The sequence below is a fragment of the Phalaenopsis equestris genome, unplaced genomic scaffold (genome assembly GCF_001263595.1).
Source record: "Phalaenopsis equestris unplaced genomic scaffold, ASM126359v1 Scaffold000202, whole genome shotgun sequence".
Lineage (NCBI taxonomy): Eukaryota > Viridiplantae > Streptophyta > Magnoliopsida > Asparagales > Orchidaceae > Phalaenopsis > Phalaenopsis equestris.
In genome coordinates this window covers 2,912,240-2,931,631 of record NW_018164644.1, presented here as the reverse complement: position 1 = coordinate 2,931,631, position 19,392 = coordinate 2,912,240, and the positions used below count along the sequence as shown (strand labels likewise).

At 35.4% G+C, this 19,392-nt stretch overlaps 1 protein-coding gene across 1 annotated transcript in view; it reads right to left on the bottom strand.

Annotated features, from left to right (window-relative positions):
* LOC110022769 overlaps nt 1-19,392 on the bottom strand; it is an 89,499-nt gene that overhangs the window by 67,082 nt on the left and 3,025 nt on the right. Inside the window, 1 exon segment of the mRNA XM_020721869.1 lies at nt 12,732-12,813. Within this exon segment, the coding sequence (XP_020577528.1) occupies nt 12,732-12,813 (82 nt within the window).

Below are 19,392 nucleotides of genomic sequence, written 5' to 3'. Positions count from 1 at the left end.
TCAACATCATCATTAAAAGCATCTATATCCTCAGAGTATAGCGACAAAAATTGCAACATTGAAGTTGGTGCAAATATTATAATCATTATGTAGAGCAATCTTGTAAGCATTGTCATTAACTCTGTTGATACTCCTTACCGGACCATCAACTCTAGGCCTAAATTTTCTTTACTCTAATTTTTGCATTAATGCTAAGTTCAAAGACTGGAAATATAGGTACTAACTCTAATAATGTGAAAGAGTTCTGCCATAAATATCTCAAAAGGACTATGACCGTTACACTAGCTAGTGGACCAATTGTAGGGAACTCGACTTGAGAAAAAAAATCAAATCTCACCATCTTGTGTTCTTGCCCATAAAGCACCTCGGAAATGAAGTTCTTGGTTCATTGTGGCTGTTTTCTCCTCCCCACTCAACAATTTTACACTATTCATTCAAAAAAACTCAAAGACTCTTCAACACAAACAGGGCAAACATACCCTTTATGATTTCTAGGTCTTTCACCCTCTCACTGATTAACAAATTTCATAGGCCATCCTAGCATTGCGATAATTTGGAAGTTTGCTTCAAATTTACAACTGGTAGGTGACTTGGACTCATTGACCCTCGACATGTCATCATAAGACTTAATTTATAAGAAGATTATATCAAACTCCTCTCATGGCACTCCTAAGATATTCATATGCTCCTGATGTGCATATTATAGTTGTCTTCTCAATTTAATTGCTCCATGGAATTTCCCATCATTCTAGTTTGCATCTTATTTCTATGACTTCATCTGCATTACATTAATCTCTTTGACTTCATTTTTTGAAAACCCTTTATAGGTGGATGCTATAAGTCTATAACAACTCATTTTGAGGCCTCTATGGCTTTAGTCTTGTTAAAACTGGGTGTTGTTGCACTTTCATAAAGAGGCTTTAGTTTGGGTCTTTATGTTTGGATATTAGCAGGCAGTGAAATATAAAAAAATTACATCATACTACTTCTCTTGCCATACTTTTAGACAAAATCTATGATAGTTTTAAAACTGATGCCAAGCTGAGAAATCCTTAATTTCAGTCACAAAACCATCTAAATTACACTATGGTTGAAAATGAACCTTCTATTCATGTTTGTTCCCAAAATCTAGAGCCATGTTGAATTTCTTTTTAGAAAGAAGTTGATGTTCCTGCTCATGCTAGACAGTTCGTGTTGACCATTTCATCTACTATTGAAATTTTCATTGAGAATTTTTTATAAATTCTCGAAACACCTCAAACTCTTTCCTTTGGTAAGCAAAATAACAAATATTTGCCGCAAGTTTCTAATCTTGATTGAATTTCATTTCCTTTATATCACCACTCTTCTATTGTTCACTAGATTTCAAGATAGCCGATCCAAATAAAATCTATGTATCTTCTTCTATTTTGTTATATATATATATACAGTTCAATTTTTTTGAGAGTTTAAGAGGTTTAGGCCAATAGAAAGATGTTGGGATGGAAGACAATAAGAAACAAGAGAGAAAAAAAATGCTAATGTTTGCAAACCTAAACTCCATAAGCTGGCAGCATCAACTCCTAATAAACATAATTTTTTACATGAGATCATTTCTTTAAATAAATCAAACTTGTCAGAAACTGCAATAAAATCCTTCTTTAGAAATTCGTCCATAGGCTATAATAGCAACCCCCACAAAATCTCCCAATTTGGAAACCAAATAATACCACGCTACTTAAAGGTATTCAATTAAATATTTGATTACTAATCGTAAAAATCATTTATTTGGGTATGATTTAATTTCCTACAAAAACCCATCACCTTTTTTAGATCCATGCATTATTATTAACTCAAAATTCATCAAGCAGTTGCATAAAATTTTTTTTATGTGGAAAAGTTATTGTCTACTTCGTAATGCAAACCTTGTGGTCCAGTTTACCTTGGAGCATAGCTATCACGCTAAGAAAATGAACTTTGAATCATAGAATAGTCATCTCATATTCACCCAATCAAAACAGAACACAAGCATGACTCCCAGATCAGTGTCCATCGGAGTTGTTCGAGTTTAATTAACCTTAGGGGGAATTCGCAATCACTTTTGTTTTTGTTTTTATTTTGTTTTTGTCTTCATTTAAAATAAAACATATTTGAAATGAAATAACATGTTTAATTGTTTTAAAAACACTAAAAAATAATTTTTAGATATTTTGAGTGTTTTTTAAAAACAAGTTTTTTTTTTTTGAAAAAATAACATACATAAATGGACTAAACAAATATCTTTTTAAAATAAAAGCAAAAAAACAAAAATAATCTCAAACAAACCCTTAGGAAATACATTCCCTTTGGATAGTGTGCTTAACCTTAAAAAAAACATTCCCTTCGGATGATTGATGAAACATAATCTTTGTGATTTTAATTTTTAAAATTTAAAAATGATAAGGCAACTTTTAATGAATATTTCATAATCGAAAAAAATAAATAAATAAAACAACGAAAGTGGCAGCAGCTAGCAAAGGTGAGGGCGGCAATATCCAACATGAGCAAAAGAGCGACGGAAATCAACAAGAACAAAGTGAACAATGACAACCAATGAGACTGAAGAGTAGCCGTGGCCAACAAAAGCTAGGAAAGAACTGGCATCCATCAAAAGCAAGAAAACAACGGCAGCTAACAAGAGAGGCAAGAACAACAACTAGCACAGGCAAGGCAAGTAAAGGAATCAAAGAGTTCAAAAAGAGGAGGGATCCAATTTAAGTTTTAAAAATTTAGGGTTTGTCTTGAGATTTGTTAATTAAACTTTTTATCTATTTGAAAATTTAAATAAATATTCAAAACATTTTTATTTGTTAGGGATTCTTAATGAGCACTTAACATATAAGAAAATATTTAATTAATGTTTAGTCAATATTTTTAAATAATTAGATCAAATCACTAATCTAATATTTGAAGTATTAGATGAAATTATCATAGTCTTAAAAGAATATATAATTGAATTTAAGCAGCTAAATTATTGAGTCTTAAATAAATATATTATTGAGCCTTTATTGAGCATTTTAACTATTTTATTTAAGAGCTTTTATATCAAGCACCTAGTTAAGCATGTTCATTTTGTATCAAGCTGTTATGAAAATGTTCAGAATTTTTCAACAAGTTAATTAAATGATAACAAACAGGCTAATGATTGAGCTAAGTCATGAGTAGCCTATCAAACTAACCTAAGAGAAATGTTTCCTTCCTCTCTACAAAAAGCAAATGTTTTGCATTGAACTATATAAGTTTCTTTCATATAATGTTTATCATGTAATACCATTCTAGGGCTCCTAGAAGGTGTTAAGAAGGGGATTTAGCAGAGAGGTGGTTGCGGAGTGGCAAGGGAATAATAATTTGTGAGTTTGACAGCGCTCAAATGGGGATCGGCGTCGATCAGTAGTTGTCCAGGCTGAAAACAACGAAGAAAACTACAAATCAACGACATTCGGGCAACTACGAGGTTCCACCAGTTGTTCCTGAGCAAGATACAGACACATCACTTGCAAAAGAAATGGATACATCACTCCGTAAAACAGAAAACAAAATCTACAAAACACTTTCAAAAGAACAAAAGCCCCTCAAAATTCATAACTCAAAAACTTAAAATCCAAAAAAAACTCTACTAAAATAAATATAAAAGTCCCCTAATAAAAACTATCTAATTGGAAAATAGGGAAGAAATCGAAATAAAAGAAGAGAAGGAAATTTGTTGATAAAATAGGAAAGAAAATAATAAAAATAAAAAATGCCTAGCAAGAATTTTGAAACTACAGTATTGTGGGCGGTTTACATCCATGAGAAAATTCTTGTTCCACATCTGTGAGAAGGTACGCGTTCTGCATCACTTTCCCCAGCTAGGAGAGACTCATTTTTCTTGTCTTAAAAAACTTGAATCTCATTGTCAGCTGTTTTTTCGCACAAAGTAGCAAAGAATATTTCCATAATTGCGGTTCACCACTCTTGTCTAGCAACTTGTCCATGAGTGCATTGTTGAACTAAATTTGAACCTAGTAATTTATTCATTTCATAGTCTTCCAAAATCATTTAAAATTCTCATTTTTATCTAAAGTGATAATATACTAGACCTCCCTATACTAGACCTCCCTAAGTAGGGGCAACCTAGGAGATAAGTTGTAGGTTAGACAATCCTGAAATCCACTTAACTAAGGTTGGATGTGCTTGGCATCAGCTCCTTGGATTCAATATCATTTAGGACAGCCAATACAAATCCTAGTGGTGCTTCGCTCATAGGCTTAGTCTAAACGACCCGTCATATTGCTAACATCTCTTTCTCATCAACGGGAAGTCCATACTCCTCATTTGCATCCTCACCTTCTTCAGTGTCTCCAGGGTGACCTCTTTATTTTTTGTTGCTCCTTGGTCCATGAATGAGATAAACCTACTGTTTGGACAATGAGTGGCTAATTGGGACAGATTCAGGAGTGCTAATGAGCTCTACCCTTTCTCCACTCTGGTGGGATTGACTTGGGTGTTTTATTAGGTATACTCTTGTTGTCTAATCCGATGATTGAATCCTATTCAAAGAAAAGTGTGAACTTGATACCGTGGTGTTGTCTCCACACCTTAAGGCTTAAGATTTGGACATCATGTAATGTCCAATAGGGTTGTCACAATCCTCCCAGACATCAAGCTATGATATTCTCTTTGGGCTCTAACAGCTCACATTTCAATATAAGTTGCTTGAACTTAGAGGTGTACTCTCTATTGTGAGATCTTACTACTGTAAATGATGATGTCTCAATAACAAATGCTTGTAATGTGATGGTAGGTACTCATGTTGTATCTTTCTTTTTATCTTAGAATAGGTTATAATTTTGTTTTTCCCCTCTCATTGCAATATAAGTTTCAAAATTGTCTACAACAAAGTAGTCTTCTACAACTTAATAGTGGCTAGCTTTAGCAATTTGTCAGGTGGGACGTCCCTGTACTCAAAGGCACGCTCCTCTATTTGGTGTCACTCGATGAATTCATCTGGATCCATGTGATTGTCAAAATCCGATAAATCCACATTTACTCGAATGTCCTGGCTTATCTTCCATGCCAAATTGTTGGGGCATTAGCTCTTCATCAGTAGTAACTTTTAGATGAAAGGGATTCATTTCCTCTCCTCGATCTAGTGAGTCATCATTGTGGATGCAGATGTGATGTGTCCAAGTTGTCACCTCTAAAAGACGGTGAGCTTTTATTGCAATTGAAGGATTGTTCGTTGCATATCATTCATAATAAGTTCTTGAACACCATTTTGCAGATTTCTCCTAGGCGTGATCCTGTCATTTTCTTTTGATCAAGGTTTCGATGAGTGTAAGGTTGTAGATAAAAGGTTACTTAAAGTTTAGAATTTTGGCGGCAGGCGTGAGATGGAATTTTGTTAGAGGTAGGAATGTTTAATTTTAAAAATCTAGGGTTGGGGCGGAAGTGTGGACGAAACGATTTGGTTATGGTGGATTTTTTTTTTTTTATTTTGGATTGCGACAAGAGAGACAACCCTAAAATCTAGAGCTTATCGGGTTTTAATATCATATGATACAGTTTTAGAGCTCCTATAAGGTGTTGTGAAAAGAATTTAGTAAGGAGGTGTTTATGGAGTGACAAGGGAATAATAATATGTAAGTTTCAGCGTCTCAAATGGGAATCGGAGTCGATTGGCGATTGTTTCAGTTGAAAATAGCAAACAAAACTCTGAATCGGTGACGTTCAAGAGGCGAGGAGGTTCCTCCGCCTGTTCCTAAGCAAGATACAGACACAACACTTACAAAATGAAAGAATACATCACTTTGAAGAGCATAATACAAGGAATAAAATCTCTAAAACATTTTCAAAATAGCATAAGTCTCAAAATTCCAAACTCAAAAAATGCAAAACCAAACAGCCCTTCCTACAATAATATAAAAGATCCCTACTAAGCTAGCACTAATTGAAAAATAGGAAAATAGGAGAAAACCTGAAAGGAAATAAACAAATAAAGGAAACATGCTAAAAATAAAAACAAAAAAAAACCTTCTACGTTGGACTCCACTGATAGTTGAAATTTAACGTGTGAAATTACGGGTGTTTCGCATCCACGGAAAAATTCTCATTCAACATATGTGAGAGGGTACGCATCCCGCATTATTATGTAAACTTTTGTTGTACTTGATTATAATATTTATTATTCTTTTAACTATTATAATAAATCATACAAACTATTGTTATCTCAAAATTTAATAAGTGACATGATCAACTTCTACGTCAAGTCTAAGGGTTTGCTTGGGGCAATGCGGCTTATTAATAAGCTGCTGATAAGTAGCTGCCGCAGATAAGCTGTTGAGCAGCAGCTGATTCGGATAAGCTGGTTGGTTATTTGGTTTGTGCTGTTAGAAAATAATTGTTTTACAATTGTTTCTAGATAAATGACTATTTTGCCCCTGTGCAGTGATGTTTGGAACAGAATTGTCATAGCAATATATTTGAAACTTGAGAAGCAAAAACCACTTCATAACAGTACAAAAATAAGATATAAATCTCACTTAACAGTGAGTATCTAGGTTTCTAAAAAAAAGAAAAAAAATATTAAGATTACATTTTAAAATATGATAATATCAGTTTTAAAATGCAAATGGCATATATCACGAGCTACGTCGTCCTCCAAGAATACCATTCATTCTCGATCACTGTCTGTAGTGGAATTTGACAGACTGTCTGCGCACTGGAAGATATTAGACTTCTTCGTGATTCTCCGCGACACTTATAGAACTATCTTTCGTAGCTATGTGTCTAAGGTAAAGTCAATCTGCAGTCCGTAGTAACTAAGCAATCATCGAAAGGTCCCTAAAATCCTAAAGTTCAGCTTCCCTTAATGATTCAAAAGAAAATTCATTACTCATAACACAAGAATAAATTAACAAAAACAGTTATCAATTACAGTTTTGTGTGAGCGCAATGTCTCAAAAAACTAAGTACACCAACCCCACCGAACCTTTCACAACAAGAAGACAGAAGACCTTATAAAACAGAGGTTCTTAGTTATTTTTAGCTCACTTAATATCAAGCTTATGTGTGTTACATATGCATATCACCAAAAAAGGGTCATCCAGAAGTATCTCAGTCATCCAGAAGTATCTCAAAACTCCCAGCATCGAAAAGAAAAGAGTAACTTGGTTGTCTTTTATCAGGATTTCACATGTGACACCAACAGTGACTAGCAGACCATCTAGAATAACCCACAAGGTCTGACGTCTCATCAAGGACCTCACAAACCCACACAAAAAAAGAACGAAAAGCAATCGAAAAAGGAGAAAATAATTACAAACAGCATAAATCTTACAATATCTAAAATATCAATAATACATGGAACATAAAATAAACATGGACTATAAAATAAATATGTCCGTTTGATTTGATCCCAACCTAAGCCCATGGATCCCTATTTTAGTTCCTTTCATAATTTTTAGTTCTTTTTCAACTTAACCCACTTGTTCTTAAATTGCAATCTATTATACTCCCTCTCATTTCATTAAACTTCTTTATAATCTCTTATTACACTTCCTTGTTAAAATGGGTTGTTGGTCTATTTCCTAGTTCAACCTCCTTAAGCCAAGTTGCAAAATATGAGAGTAACTTCTCTATCCCACATGGTTGATGAACCGATTTTTTACTCTTGATCATTACTTTACTAAAGAAAAGGGAAAACATTAATATTTCAGATTAACCAGAGAATAGGCATTAGCCACCACCAAACTCCCAACACATTCACCACACAAATTCCAATAGATCCACCACCCCACCCCACCACATCCACCACCCCACTCCCACCACATCCACCATCCAACACCCACAACCACCAAAAAAGCTACTCCAAAAGCCCTCAAGAGGTTCAAAATGAAAAATTATTGCAAATGCTCTAAACGAGATGAAATTATAAAGAAACCCTTTTGGGCTAAAAAACTTCAGAATGCCCATGACCACAATGAACCAACCCCTTCCCATATTTCATTTGAAGCAATTACATGCAAGTCACCTCAATGAACCAACACCACAACCCCTTCCCATATTTCATTTGAGGCAATTAAATTCCTACACCACACACACACCCGCAACCACCATACACATACCTACAATTACAATACACAGCACCCAACCACAACCCACATCACACACAGCCACAAAACACAGAGCACCCAACCACAGCCCAACACAACACACACACCCACAACCACCATACACATACCTACAACAACACACTGCACCCAACCACAACCCACATCACACAGCCACAACACACGACACCCGACCACAGCCCACAAAACACACCCATAACCACCACACACACACACACACCCACACCCACAGCCACAACACACGGCACCCAACCGCAGCCCACAACACACGACACCAAACCGCAACCCATAGCCCACAACTCAATTAAGCATCTTCCTTCATTTTTAATTCAATTCAATTACATATAGGCCACTCGAAACATTGTCATCTACAAATGAAGCATCCTCTTTCATCCATTTTTCAATTTATAACTAAAGCATAAAAGAAAGTAAAGTGTAGTATTGAATAGATGCAAATGAAGAAAGGCCACCCGAAAGAATGCTATGAACAAACCAAGCACTCTTTTACATCCAATTTTCAAATTATCACACAAACATCAAAGGAATTGATGAAATCTCATCCAATATTTTTCATTTAAGGCAATGACATACAGGGGACCCGAAAACTTGTTATCTATGAATGAACACCCTCTGCAAATGAGTATCCAAAACCTTGTTATCGTCAAATCAAGCACACACTTTTATCCTTTCTCCAAATTACATCAAAAAATCAAAAAATCGCATAAAGAAAGTCATTCCATCAGAAAACTGCATACATATACCATTCCATCAAAGAATCGCCACAAATCGCACATAGAAAGGCATTCCATCAAAAATTACTTACGCAGCACAGTAACCAGAGGCCGGAGAGAGGAGGTAGAGATGAAAAGCACTGTTATTCACGAGATAGGAGCATTCGAGGGAGAGACGCGAGCGAGGAGTCACTTAGGGCAAAATGGGGGCCAAGCGAGGAATGAAAGGCATGCGGGGAATAAGAGAGGAAAGAAAGTGGGCCGCGGGGTCGAGCCTGCGGCCGCATTTATTAAAAAAACCTGAACGGCTTATTCGGATAAGCTGAGCGAAAGCACAAAACTCGGTTGTGTTTTCAAAACGCAAACGCACCAAATAAGCTGCCCCAAACAAGGCCTAAGATTCCAATTCCACACCACTATTTGATTTATGATTTTGATTTCTAAATCCTGCAATATTGCTATTATTTTGTAACCCAGAACATGGTTCCAATGCTCCCACTGATGAAGTTATTTCATGAAAAAATTAAAATTAAAAAAAAACTTATATGTATGTATGTATGTATGTATATATATATATATATACATATATATATATATATATATACCAAAAAAATCAACCCATTGATGTTTAGTTTCATTTGCAATACTTCAAAAGCACAGCCAACTCGAATAATCTAGCATATTCAAATTCGGAATCAATTTACTGGTAATCTGGAAAGGTAAATTCTAGATTATCAATCCTATTGAAATTACACAAGACGATACCTTCCATTGAACACAAGAATGCAATTTAAATCCAATAAGAGTTATATAGTGCTAGATTAGAACCATAACTAGCCCAATTTTGTTTAGCTGCATCTTTGTTTTCAATTGACAAAATAATGTCCAACTTTTGATTGGCATAATAGACAACCATACATTTTAATACTAATTTGGTGCAGGACAATTTAGGGACTAGCTAACTAATGTAACTTTGGATGAAATGCACAATGAAAACACATGCAAATGACAAGCCACTGGTTACAAACTATAAAGTCAAGGAAAATAAATCACTAGTAACATAAACGTAGTGAGATACTTCTTTCATTCCTAAAAGTGTTTTCAAATAATTTAGCCCAATAAGATGTGTACGAGTTAATTCTTGACTCATTGCACAAAGCGTAAAACAAAGCATTACTTTTAAAATTTTAAACGTTCATGACCTTAAGAAATCATGACTTATAAATCATATATACATATATTATGCATATGCAATAAGTCATTACATCAACTAACTTACAACACATCAAGGAATAACTTTTAACAAATATCATAATATAATAAATAGCAATAATTTCCAGCCTTATAAAAGAAAAAAAAAATCAAAACAAAAAAACATAAATAATAAAGTGATGAAAGTACAGTTGAGAGACTGAGCAACTAGCTAAACACCAAGAGGCGGATGCAGTGTTAAGCAATTGAGTAAGAAGATGAGACATAAAGATAATTATTGAAAAGAAACAAGTTATCAAGAAGTTGCAAGTGCATGCAATAATAACTAATGAGTAGTGTATTAACAAATTAGTGAGCAAGAGAGAATGATGAGAACCATCAAGAAAACAATTTCTCAGGCATGAGAAAATAGAGAATTAAAGATCAACAACTCATAATTGAGCGCTTGTGGCTAGTTATTGTGGCAATGCTAAACCAAGCCATAAAAAATAAATCAAAATTTTTATTATGACTTGGAACCAAGAGCATGCCCTAAAATGCAACACAACAAAACTTATCTTGACAGCTGCAATTGGTTGCGAGCATATGTTTCATCAGCAAGCAATGCACAATGGCATGCATCACTTCAAATCTACCAACGTGCACCCTTAATAACACGAATTCTAAAAAATAATTTAATAATCGCCAAAAATCTAAATTTTCATAATAAATATATAGAATTAGAAAAAAATTTAAGTGACTCCAAATACACATAGCAAAAAGAGATCAGACAAGTATCATGTTTAAGAAATTTTCAACCATGCAAGCATACTACCCGATAAATAAACTAAAAGCAATAACAATAATAAAAATGACACAAAAAAAAGATTTAAGCCTTGCGTTAGTACAAGAAAACTCATCCCCCAAAAGCAATCAACACCTATGAAGCCCTAAAAAAACATCTAATTAGTACAGCACAAAAATTGAAAAAATTTTAATTTTATTTCAACTCAATATTCAATAACTTACGCATGCATCAAGGATCCTACATATAATTAGGATTGCAATCAAGCTGAATCGAGTCGAGTATGTCATTGTTTGGGTTTGGACTTGGCGTGGTCGAATCGTATATTGTTCATGTTCAGTTCGAGCTTGAGATGGACTTTTACATAAATGTTAGTGCGTGCTTGCTTAAAATTTTTAATGCTCATATTTGATTTTTTACTTCACTTGTCTATATTAATGGAAAAACTAAAAATTTGAATGAGCTTGATTTTCAATATAGAAAAAATTGATTTGTAATTATTCTTTCATATAATACTAGTAAACAAGTTAAAATTTTAAATGAGCACTTGATTTTTTATATAAAAGTATTAAAGAATAATTTTATGAATCCAAATAAAAAGCAATTAAATAAATTTAAATTAGTATCTAACTAGTATATACCAAATAAATAAATACTATAAAAGTTGTAAGTAAGCTTGCAATCAAATCTCATAAAAAAGTACTAACAAATTAATTTATTAAAATAAAAAAAAGAAAATTACATCAAAATTTATGTATGTATTGATATTAAATTATAATATATTACTATTAAATATATTATTAAATAAGTTATAATTAATAAACTTTTATTTAAATAATATATAATATGAATATAAAACATTTAACAAGGTACTTGAACATTAATAAATGAGTTGGATTATGTTCAAATTTGGTTCATTTAAGCTCCGAGTTCTTAAAAAGTGTTCAAACTTGTTTATTTACTAATTTGAATAACATTATCGAGTATGAATTGAGTTAATTCAAGTTGTTTATCAAGTGCATCGGTTCATTTGCAGCCTACATATAACCCGTTAAAACCCAAAACATTTAAGGAAATCTTCAATATATGCTCTAAAACTGCAAGTGTTAACTCTCACAGAACTTAGATGGTATAAAGGAAATTTAGCTTTCATAATTTTCTTATGAATTCATCCAGAAAAGACAACAAGAGGCAGCAAAGCAATTTAGCAAACAAGAATAAGTCGGGGACAAAACTTAGGATAACAATCACCGGTCCAAGACTGCAAGGCCATAGCAATTTGCACTTCAAAGGCAGTTCAGAAACTGCAGCAAATCAATGGCCAGCACAGGGACTATAGCAAACATCACTTCCATAAAAATCTCTCAGAATTAGTTTGTAAATTTGCATCACTTATGCTCTTCAAGGAAGGGGGAATCATATAATAAACCCAAAATGTTGATCAACGGTATAATTAGCAGTACCAATAAATAAATGAATGAACTTTAAGTTTTAAATTTTCATAAAATCAAGCGAAAAGGTAGAATATTGAAAATGTATAAAAAAAGCAACCAGAGCAAAGAAGCTCAGAAGCATCAGACTAAGGGAAAGAACACAGCAAAAAGAGTTAATTTGCTAAGTCAAGTAACAAGTTGACTATAAGATACTTTAAAATGTCGACCATTTTGCTTTAAACGGTTCCATATGATATCATATGAGTAAGAAAAACATAAACACAAAAAACCGTCTCGAACAAGCATGAGATCTGATGAACGAAAAAGGCATTCAATCGTGTAGCTATTACTATAACAAAGAAGAGAAAATTAATGCTAAACTCCAAACTATTATTATATCAAATGCATCATTGTCAAAATCAGTAAAAAAAAAAAGAGTTACCTTACAGATAACCCACAAGAAAAACTTTTAAAATATTTGGAAGCGCCTTCAATTGTTCCGGACATATAAACACCTTTTAAACCTGAAAAATAAGACTATAAAATTAAAAAAATGCAACAAGCTCATTATACCTCAAAACAAGAAAAGGAAAGTGACATGAAGTGTGCTGTAATACACTAGCAATTTTTCACAAGCAATAAAAATTTTATACTAGAACATGGTGTCGGTCAACTTTTTGATGTTGAAAATATTTTTTTTTAATTTAATTTAATATAAGAGGTATATAATTTATTTTTTTTATTTTGAAAATAGCGTGTTTTAATTTTTTAGAAAATGAGACCGAATGTATCTCATTAGTCTAATAGTTTGCATAATTGTGTCCGATACCGCGAATGCTACATATTTCCGAAAAAAAAGTGTATATCTCGGCGATGGACCCAATATTGCAAATTAAGATATGTGTGACATCCGTTTGACCTACAAATATTTTTATGTGTGACTAACAAATTCTTCTGCCTAATATAAAAATTAAATAGGGTTTATTTTACGTGGGTTTCAAGTTTTCTATAGAGGCAAACCCCTATAGTTAATTACATCCCAAATGACTGGTGTCACTTGAGAAAACTCTCAATAATGATCAGAGGTACTAGTCTGCAAGAATTCAAGGATTATGTTTTCACGGTAGAACGCAGAAAATCAAGTGGAAAAAAACCAAATAGGAGCAGTTATTTCAGGAGTCCAAAAAAAGAAAAAGGTAGAGGACGTCACAGATCCTGTGGAGAAACCTCAGTGACATCCCAAACTATTCTATTGACCAAAGAAAGAAAAAGGTAGACGACGTCACAGATCCTGAAAAAGAAACCTCATTGACTTCCTAAACAATCATACTGTGTGGCTGCATTTTGGAAACGATATTATTCAATTGTTCAATTTTGTCAATTTTATTATTTGGGACTTATATTTGCATAGTATTTGATTATGCAATAGCCCGCAGAGATAGGAGAGTTTATGTCGTATTGGACGACAACCTTGAAACCAAAGGTAAGTTGGGACTTACGTTGCACAACATAGTTGCACAAGAGCCTAAAAAGAGTGAGGATTTACGTCACACTAGACGAACTACCTCGAAATTCGATAGGTTGTTATTTAGACTAAGAAGAGAGATTCTTGAAGATCTCCTTGTTGTTCAATCCAAGCCCTTTGCCGTGATGCCCACAAAGTTGGCTCCAAGCTCATTATTGAAGTAGCGGTCCTAAAGTCTAAGGTTCAAAAGGTTTTACCAACTGTGTTTAAATAACAAATTTTGTTATTATTCAAGCATTATGAGAGGGTTAAAGTTGATTAGAGCGACACCGGTTAGGATCTCACGGTTCTCTCGTTCTGGTACCACTATTTTCTTTTGAATTCACTTAGTCCAAATGAGTTGTTAAGCTCATTTAAACTGAGGATATCTCGTTAACAACCGTGGGTTACCTCATACGAGGGACTCCCGTAAACTCAAAAGTAAGTGTTATATTCTTTTTTATTTTTTCTTTTAAATTTTGTTTAATTTTTTAAATTTGTTTTGTTTTGAAAATGAAATTGCAACAAAGTATGCATGATACATTAAAACAAGAGTAAATTACAGTGATAAAAATGACAATAAATAAATAGTAAACGCATACCGATCATCTTCTCGCTATTCCCGCTGCATGGTTAGCTCATAAAATATAATATAATTTGTATAGAATTTACATATATTGCAGAAAAAGAAAGAAACCAGAAATTCTAGTGTAAAAAGCAGCAAAGCGAGTCGTAACACGAACAGGCAAAGCAAAATCCGTGGTCACAAATAGAAGACCAAGACTAAGTGTAAGACATCGGTGAAGGTAGGGGCTCAGAGATGGACTGTGTACTTTATAATGCAACTTTGGATAGAAACTACCAACTCAAACTATCGAAGCAAGGCCAACTTTTAACCACAACCGAAACAATTAACCAGTGGACCCTGGTAGAATTTTGTTAAAGGTTTATTTGGTTTTTCATGCATGTAGAGTTTATTCAGCAGACAAAAGTAATGTTGTTGCAAGTGGAGGTTTTTTTATTGTTATTATGATTATTATTTTTTTGTTCAACATATGTGAAAATGCGTGCAGGAGTGTAGTATTTGTGTAAGTGTGCACAAATGAAATAATCCACCGGTTGCTTGCTTCAATTGGGCTAAACTCACCTAGCAACCTAAAAGAGCTGGGGGCAATTTCGCACCAAGAGTTGGTGAATAATCTCATTGATCATTATCTCCCCTTTTAGAGAGTCATCGAGGCAGGAGATGTTGCCTCGATGTTGCTCTAAAATCTCACGTCATATCCCTCGTTTTAACACATTAGCATTATCGACATTGCCCCCAAAAAAAGAAAATTGGGGGGGGGGGGGGGGGGGGGGCTGATGCCCAACCCCAAACAAAACACGGGACAAAAGAGCGGAACGGCGAGTGGACCAGCTCAAAAAGGGCTTAAATCCTCATAAGACCACAATCCAGAGAAACCCAAAACTATAGGCAAAGGTACCCCAGAACTACCTCAAAACTATGTGTAAATCGACACTTAAATGCTACATAAACCTCTCCAAAATACTGTATAAATCAGCCCAGATTTTTTTTTTGTCTCCAAAATAGGGAATAAAGCAATCCAAAAATGTTGTTTTTAACACCTCCAAAACAGTGTGTAAATCAGCCCCCGAATGATATTTTTTGTCTCCAAAATAGTGAATAAAACAACCACAAATGATATTTTTATGTCTCCAAAAATGCTCAAGACTAGCCCAAATCAATCCAACAAAAGGCTCCAAAATGGTGCATTTAAAGGTTCCAATGCTGTGGTAAAGTCAGCCCAAAACGGAACCAAAACATCCCAAAACAAGGTGCATTTAAAAGCTCCAAAACTGCAGCAAAAATTAGCTTGAAACAGTCTCAAAACATCCCCAAACAAGGTTCGTTTTAAGGCTCCATAACTGCAGCAAAATCAGCCCAAAACAGTCCTAAAACAAAGACCAAAACTCCATTAAAAGATACTAAAACTACAGCGAAACCAATCTAAACCAGTCCCAAAACAGTGACAAAACCTCCTTAAAAAGGTACATTAACTGTTTCAAAAAACTGCAGCAAAACCAACCCAAATCAGTCCCAAAACAATGGGCAAAACCTCCCTAAAAAGGTAACAAAACTGCAGCGAAATCAGTCCCAAAACATCCTCAAACAAGGTGCTATTAAAAGCTCCAAGACTAGCAAAATCAGCCCAAAACAGTCCTAAAACAGTGACCAAACCTCCCTAAAAAGGTACAAAAACTACAGTGAAACCACTCTAAACCAGTCCCAAAACAGTGACCAAAACCTCCTTAAAGAGATACATTAACTGCTCCAAAACCTGCAGCAAAACCGACTCAAACCAGTCCCAAAAAAGTGGGCAAGACCACCCTAAAAAGGCACAAAAATTACAGCGAAGCCAATCCCAAAACATCCCCAAACAAGGTGCGTTTAAAGGCTCCAAGACTGTAGCAAAATCAGCCCAAAACAGTCCTAAAACAGTGACCAAACCTCCCTAAAAACCAAACCTCCCTAAAAAACAGTCCTAAAACAGTGACCAAACCTCCCTAAAAAGGTACAAAAACTGCAGCGAAACCACTCTAAACCAGTCCCAAAACAGTGACAAAACCTCCTTAAAAAGGTACATTTAAGGCTCCAAAAACTACAGTGAAACTAGTCTAAATCAGTCCCAAAGCAATGAGTAAACTGTTTCAAATCAACCACCAAAATTACTCGAAACAGTAAGAATATGGGGCCAAAATAAAACATCTATGGTTTTTTTTTCATAAAGCCCACTCCTACGAATTTCAAGTTTGCATAAATTTCAGGTTAAGTATGAGAAAACTGATAGTTAACAATAAAGTTCTATGTCCAAAACTTTTGAAATAGGTGGGTCAAATCGTCAATCACTGTTAAGGATTTGACCAATAATTGCTAATGATAATGCCGAAAACTGAATAGAATCAAGCACGGGCAAGCTCCATTATGTAAGGTTCCAAGTGGGCGACAAAACGTCAATGCATGTAACTTTCCAAACAACTCAAGCAGCAAAACGCCTATGAATTACATTTTGCAACCTCCTTCGTTGAAGTCAAAACGGACATTTCATAATGCTCCTGAAAATTGATTTGAAAGATTTACACATATACCACTTAATTCATATGTATTTACTAGTTTAGCACCTAAACTTCAAATCTCTATATACATACCATTTTACCCATGTATGAAAGGCTGCATTTCGGTCCTAGAAAATAGGTAAGCGTAGTAATTTGACACAATACAAAACGCTTGAATGCTATGCATATGAATGTGCGAGTCTAGGTGTTAAACATGCAAACATAAATAGGGAGTGGTATGCACGTAAACTTTCCTTAAAACTTGGGTGTATAACAATGCAGGTATAAGCTCGTTTCAATTCCCAACGGACCCTTGTAAATTTCAGGAGACTTTTCAATCAAGTTCAAGGTTTTCAAGCACAAATATCAGGTTGACATGCTCCAAATTGACCGTTAGCTAAGAAGTGAAAGGCTATCAAACTTGTAGTGGTCCATGAAAATAAGGATTATGCTTTGGAACATGCAACCTTCGACCATGTATGTTTAACTGCAATGGATCATCAGGAATCTTTAAAAAAATGCACTAAAAATCGGACAAACAACATATTGCAAACTGAGAAAAGCTAAAGGCTCTCCTTTATTTCCCTGAAACTCATAAGCATCCAAAGCAAAGTTAGATTCAATTTGGGAAAAAATAAAAGTGCTCGCTGCATTTTGGCTTTACCATAAGCCCTAAAAAAAAAATCTTAAACGGCTGGCAGTTGGTACGAGGAATAGGGGAGGAGAAGAATCGAACCAGAGAAAGAAGAGGAGGCAGGCGTGTTGGTTCTCAGTCTCGAAGAAGAGGGAGTCGAGCAGGAGAAAAGAGGACTTCGGTGTAGAGCGGCTGAGACGAGCAGGGCTTCTGATCGCACGAGAGAAAAGGAGCAGCTTAAGTCGAGCGAGGGAAGCGAGCAGGAGGTTCGATCGGGGGGGGGAGGAGCAGCTTCTGTCGAGCGAGGGAAGCGAGCAGGAGGTTCTATCGGGGGAGGTAGAGGCGCGCAGGGTCTTCGATCTGGAGAGGGAGGCGAGCGGCGTTTGGTCGTGAGGGAGAGGCGAGGAAAAGGTGAGGGCTTTGGTGTTGAGAGAAGAGGCGGGATCGAGAGAGTCTCGGGTCGCAGAGGGGAGCGGGATCGAGCGCGAGAGAGAGAGGCGAGGTCGATTGGGGCTTTCCGTTCGCAGGGGAGGAGCGGGGGCCGAATGGAATAAGGAGCTGAGCGGGATTTGTATCCAGCAAATCCTTTACGCTGAGTTAGGCGGGGAAATCAATTATTTCCATCTGAGGTGCAGATTTATTTGGAACGTAATAATCGCTAAATGAATTAATTATGGTGGAATTAAATGCCTCATTTGAAATTTGAAAATTTGAAATTCAAAATTATCTGGCTCGTGTTCAGCCCATGTCCAGCCCAAATTGAGCATGGGTTGAACCTGAACCCGCACCCCATAATTTAAAAAAACGTGTATCGATTTTCGTGTAAATTGCTTGCATGCGGAAATATAGCAATATGGGCGTCCTTCCTAGCTAAAGTCGATGTCACGGGCGCATCCGCGTCGTCCGGACCAATTTACCGACGATCGACCCGATTCAAGCCAACATCGTGCGTGGTTTAATGGGTGCGCAAATTATGGTGTCCGCGAGTGCTCGAGTCACTAAGGGTTTCCTTAGGGGCTGCTCCTACTCAAGCAAGAACTAAACTCGAGTTGCGTATGTCGGTTCTAATTAACTCAATGAAATGTCGCGAATTCGGGGCTGCCCATGCGAGACTCAAAGAAGTAAAGAAGTGGCTCGAATTTTCTAAACGGTGTAGGTTCAAGTCCTAGTCCTCTAGGAGGGTCAAACAAAGAAAACCTAAGGATACACCCTAGGCTCTAAGGAGAGAAGTAAAAACCTCATCCGAAAAATGAGGTCAACACATGGTACTTGAAGATCTATCAAATTCCACTTAAAATTTTATGATAAATGATAAAGATGCCAATGTGCAATATTGGTTCAAGCATTTTCCATGGTGGGAGCCCAAACAAACCATCATCATTAGCATTACAAAAAGATCGGCATGTCAAAATTGTCCAGCAAAACTTTCTCCTTTAAAACATGTCATCTAATGACTCAACCTTTTGCTGCCATTCAATTATTTTTGGAAGATTTGTGCACATACCAATCAATTCCTATGTATTTACATAGCTAACACCTAAGCTTTAATTTTTACATAACATCATATCAATGCATGAAAAATTGTATTTCACATTTTAGAAGTTAAAATGGCGGTATTTTTTATGGGATATGAAAGATTTGGGTAGTATAATTAGCAAAAAGTAAGGTTTAGGTGGTAGATATGTAAATATGTAGAAATTGGGGGGTATGCATGTAAATGCCCCTTTTCTCTAACCAGAACATACAATCCTCTCTCATTACCAATGATATTGTCCTCTACTACCAACTCACTCTAACTCTTTGTTTTCCTATCGGGAACGACACCCACGCCCTACCCCCTCCCCCCCCAAA